Here is a 5,245-nt window from a genome sequence, read left to right as displayed (position 1 = left end):
AAAAGAATATTATAACAAAAATCTAGCATTCATCTTAACTCAAATTTGGTTTATTTATTTTTGTCTCGAACAAAGTTACAATCATTGATTAAAATAGAAGATAATTTGTCATATATCAGATTCATCTTAATTTCAACTGCCACTTTGCAGGTTGTCATCATAGGGGACTTTTGTTGCAGGCCTTCAGAGTACACGTGGAATGCACTATTTGGAGATATTGAAGTTCCTTTAGAAATTGTTCGGGATGGTGTTTTCCGTTGCTTAACACCCCCGCATGCTGCTGGCAAAGTCAAACTATGCATTACAACCGGCAACAAACAACCCTGTAGTGAAATACATGAATTTGAATTTCATGATAAGCTAAAAAACACGAGCTCCAGAAACATTGCACAAGAAACTGCAATGTGCACCTCAGACGAACTGTTGCTTCTTGTTAAATTTGTTCAGTTATTTCTATCTGAAAATTTTAGTATGACAATTCTTCAAGAGAGTAACATTGAACTGGAAGTCAGTCCTTTGAGGAAGCTAAAGGGATCCAATGATAAGTTGGAACCAATCATTCAAAAACTTGTAGCTGGTTCTGTAGCTTCAAAAGATATAATGGATGCAATTCTTCAAGAACTATTAAAACATAATTTGTACCACTGGTTATCGTCTAAGCATCAACCGGAAACTGACAAATATCAGCTCTCCAAGAGAGAGCAATGCATCATCCACATAATCGCAGGATTGGGATTTCTGTGGGCCTTACATCCAATTCTTGACTCTGGTATAGGCATAAATTGCCGTGATTCAGATGGATGGACTGCACTTCATTGGGCTGCATATTTTGGAAGGTACCTGAAACAGCAGTCTTTTTCTTAAACAATCTCGAATTCCTAGCATGGCTACAAATTGAATTGTTTGAGCAGAATTATGTATATCTCACTTTTGAACCTGACTTATTCAGGGAACAAATGGTTGCTGCACTTCTTGCTGCTGGTGCTTCAGCTCGAGCTGTCACAAATCCTACTGAACATGATCCAGAGGGTAAGACACCAGCTTCTTTGGCAGCTGCCAATGGCTACGAAGGTCTTTCCGGATATCTCTCTGAAGCTGCACTAACTACTCATCTCTTTTCACTGACAACTGAAAAAAATGAGAGGTCAGTGGAGTCTGCATCTAAAGAGATTGATTATGGTGTTGAAAGCATATCTCAGAAAAGTGCCATTTAGATGTGGCACAGAAGATCAATTAGCACTCAAAGATTCTTTGGCAGCTGCCAGAAATGCAGTTCGAGCTGCTGCCGTATACAAGCTGCTTTCCGTTCCTATTCTTTCAGGAAGAAGCAACAAAAAGCTGCTTTATGTCAAGGCGGGGGCATTCTATTCCCTCCAGAGATGCATAAAGTTTCTGTTGTGTCAAGGTTGCATAACACGTTCCAAAGTTTTTATGATCATAAGTTTGATAAAGCAGTTTTAACGATCCAAAAGAATTTTCGACGTTGGAAAAACAGAAAAGAGTTTCTACTGCTACGAAAACATGTTGTGAAAATGCAGGTACTTGAATTCTTGGCTTCTTGCATCTTCCTTGTGTTTGAATTGTTAATTAAACAACATATTCTGGCTTTTACTGTTGAACAAATTTGATGCTGTACCTGTTTAACCATCGACATGCAATTATAGTGTTGGACTTTGATGTTAGATTTATCATTTATAATGTTGGCATGGAATAATTCATGTATCTTAACCATATAGTTTGCTTCTTGATATGAAGTTCCTGAGTATTCATATCAATAGCACAAGTCTAATATTTCCTTAATTTTAAGTCATTCTTATCCTATGTATCAAATAGCTTTGCTTTTCACAAGGTATTCATTTAATCTCAAGACATATGTATTGTAGTTTGTACATCATCATAGTCCCACCCCTCTATTTGCACTTTTGCCTACTTGTTTAGATCTTAAATTCATCTGGAATCGTTATATCATTCAGTAACATTTTTTCATTTCTCACTTCATGTGGATCACATGAGATAAGCTTCTGCCCTATTATCATGAATGAATGTATAGAATTTGATCAGTATGTCCTACTTTACAGCCATGCATCCAATTGAACAACAATTTGTATGAACTGATTTCTCATAATTAGTATTTCCTATGAATTTATCTGGACAGATATGTTCTCAATTTCACCTGTCTGTATTCAGTGCTATTGTATGAACTACCAATGTGAGAATTGTTTGTCATCTCACAAAGATGGATTGTATTTCCAAATTGTTCCTCTTTTTAGATGCCTTGATTGAATTTTGATCTCGTGGAACATTTTTTATGGAATCACCTCAAAGAGCTACAAATCTGTTGAGAGCAGAAACTGAATCTTGGAAGATGATCCAAGTTAACTGGATTCTGGATGATAGGAATGCAAAGAAACACGGATAAGATCTTTTTTAGTTCCAAGAAAATTTAAATTTGTTACATTGAGATGGGTCATTAAGTTTAGATTTAGTTATCTTGGGATAAGATCTTTTTTAGTTCCAAGAAAATTTAAATTTGTTACATTGAGGTGGGTCATTAAGTTTAGATTTAGTTATCTTGGAAGCAGCTCTACGGCAAACTAGTCTTGTGTTGATAAGCATCAACATATGTATACTTCATAGCTCCTCTAAGTAAACAAGAAGTTGTTAGAGATTGTTTATTTAATTATGCTCTTTTGCATTATGACAGTCTCATGTAAGAGCCCATTTAGCAAGGAAAAAGTACAAGGAGCTCCTTTCGACTGTCAACATTCTGGATAAGGCCATACTGCGATGGCATAGACGAGGAGCTGGTTTGAGAGGGTTTCATGCTGAGCCAGAATCAATCGATGAGAAGGAAGAAGATGACATAATCAAGGTTTTCCGCAAACAAAAAGTGGATTTAGCAACAGATCAAGCTCTTTCAAGCATCATGTCGGTGGTGCAGAGTCCTAAAGCGCAGCTTCAGTATCGCCGGATGCTCGAAAGCTACCAACAAGCAAAGGTAACAAATGAGAGTAAGGTGATTTTTAATTATAGTGTGATTTAGTTAAAAAAAATACTGCTTCTGGATGGAGTTTTGTTTGGATATCAGCAAATAAAATCTTACCAGTGATTGATAAGCTTGAAGAGTTTCATCACTAGAGTTGGAAAATCTTCTAGAACCTTACATGCTTTCTCATGACATTTCAGGTTCAGACACAAAGATCTTGTCCTCATTAAGCATTCCTGAATACACAGAATTCAGGACAAATGTTGGTGAACTATATAGGCTAATTCTGTAGTTTCTGACGCCGTTAGATTAATGCAACTGCCTATTAGAAACTTACACCTTCGAAATGAAAATAAGTATCTTTTAAGAAAATGTTAAATTTCCTCGTGTTCTTCAGGTCTTTGGACACCGAAAAAGAAACTTCTATCATTTTATTAATATGTGCTCCGCAAACAGCATATCAGATTTTCTTTTCTGAGGAACAGTGTAATGTATATTGCAGGCTAGAGCTGGGTAGAGAAGGTAATAAAACAACTGAAAGCTAATGAGGTTTGGAAGAATGAGGAAACATGGTTTTTCTACCGCAGAAGGTCGGGCAGTTGGACTAATCATCCTCAAACGCAGCATAACAGAGGTGAAGTGACATCTTTTCTTTGTGCAGATGAATTCTGGTGTTGGTAAATAAGTTTATAGTTATCAGCATAAATATGCAAACCAAACAATATTTGTTGTAAGTCCTGTGTACTGCAGTCATTGGTCGGTCGGTGTGCCATAACCTTGCTTCCTGTTCATATCTTGTGAATTTTGTTAGCTGTGGTCATGGAATTCCACATCTGTTGTCTTCTCACTTTGTGCTCCTCCTTGTTTTAACTAATTTACAAACTATTTGGACCAGATATTCTCGAATAGGATAAGGTAAAGGTCCTAGAGGGATTGTGTTAGGGTCGGAATGGTTCTGTTACAAAGAAGGCTGCTAACTGGAAGGTACCAGCCAGCTTCTGCTTTTGAATCATTTTATTTTACACATATCTACAATTCTGAAGAAAAAGCCTCATGGAATAGATTTATCGACGATCCTTCTTCATCGGAAGAGTTTTAAAACTTTTGCACTCGAAGAGAGGTTGTGGATTTGAATGTCCTTTCGAAGATCCTTGAACCTGAGGTAAAGTATAGTATCTTACTAATGTCTTCAAGTATATGATCACTTTTCTTTGTTTTTCTAGTTCAATCAGTCATGTTTTTTGTTCAAGCATAGAACTTACTGGGGTATAAGTTGCATGTTGATGGTTTTGATAATTCTTAATTATTCAATTTGTATATTGTGGTCATCATCCAATTAATGTAATAGAAATGATTTAATTCATGCTCTCGGGGGCATAGTGCGATGGTTAGGTCCGCCAATGATAAATTAAGCATCTAAAGTTCGAGACTTAACTGTGATGAATTTGCGAGGATTTTCCTTCAAATGGATAACGGATCTGAGAACGTTGACTGTTACAATCTCATAAATTAGAATGTTGAGACTTAGCCCTGCAAGATCGAAGTAGAAACATAATCACTTTAGATCACAATAAGTATAACTAATCATTTCAGAACAAAAATCTTTTCATAATGTTTACATTCTAAAGACCCTCACTTAAATACTATATTTATTGGGTAAGTTTAGGAACTTCTTTGGAATCACACCAAGGACATAGTTGTCATATTCTGGAACAACTAAATCAAAACCTCATTCAACAAAACTAAATCATGAGTGATCTTGAGATGAAAACCTTGGACTATTTGAAAGAATCACAAGATTCTTCAAATAGAATATTTAGTCAGCTCAACTTAGTAAGTATTCCTAAGAAAAAGGACATACTCACTCTTTCAAAATTGCTTGAAGAAAACAAATCATGAAATTTTGAACTCCAATCAAAGAACTAAAAAAATCTTCATGCTCTACTTGAAAACATCAAGTATGAATGAACAAATTACAATTTGAAAATACATACTACGGAAGAAGCCTTCAAGTATACACAATAATTCTCAAAAATTAAGGAAGATGGATATTACACTGTAGACTTATCTGAGAAAAGTGACTAATTTCAAACTCAGCAAAACAACATTATAATAGCTTTATTAACTTCCCTATATCATAGATTAACCATACTTGAAAACAAGTTATTTGTTCTAGAAATACAAATACAGAAAACAAGTCAAGTGACGGAGTGGAAAGAAAATATAGAAAACTATATTAAGGATTTCAAGAATCTATCT

General features: G+C 35.4%; 1 protein-coding gene across 1 annotated transcript in view; it reads left to right on the top strand.

Moving 5' to 3' along the window:
* Positions 1 to 3,724, top strand: part of LOC141827197 (calmodulin-binding transcription activator 4-like) — a 3,905-nt gene extending 181 nt beyond the window's left edge. The window contains 6 exon segments of the mRNA XM_074714437.1: positions 151 to 836; positions 950 to 1,210; positions 1,212 to 1,282; positions 1,285 to 1,538; positions 2,705 to 2,998; positions 3,504 to 3,724. Of these exon segments, the coding sequence (XP_074570538.1) occupies positions 151 to 836; positions 950 to 1,210; positions 1,212 to 1,282; positions 1,285 to 1,538; positions 2,705 to 2,998; positions 3,504 to 3,512 (1,575 nt within the window). The 3' untranslated portion in view covers positions 3,513 to 3,724.
* The last annotated feature ends 1,521 nt before the right edge of the window (positions 3,725 to 5,245 follow it).

The sequence above is a fragment of the Curcuma longa genome, chromosome 4, assembly GCF_044706935.1.
Source record: "Curcuma longa cultivar G26 ecotype Majalengka, Jawa Barat chromosome 4, ITB_CL_G26_1.1, whole genome shotgun sequence".
In the NCBI taxonomy this organism is placed as follows: Eukaryota; Viridiplantae; Streptophyta; class Magnoliopsida; order Zingiberales; family Zingiberaceae; genus Curcuma; species Curcuma longa.
This window is presented reverse-complemented; position numbering and strand designations above follow the sequence as displayed.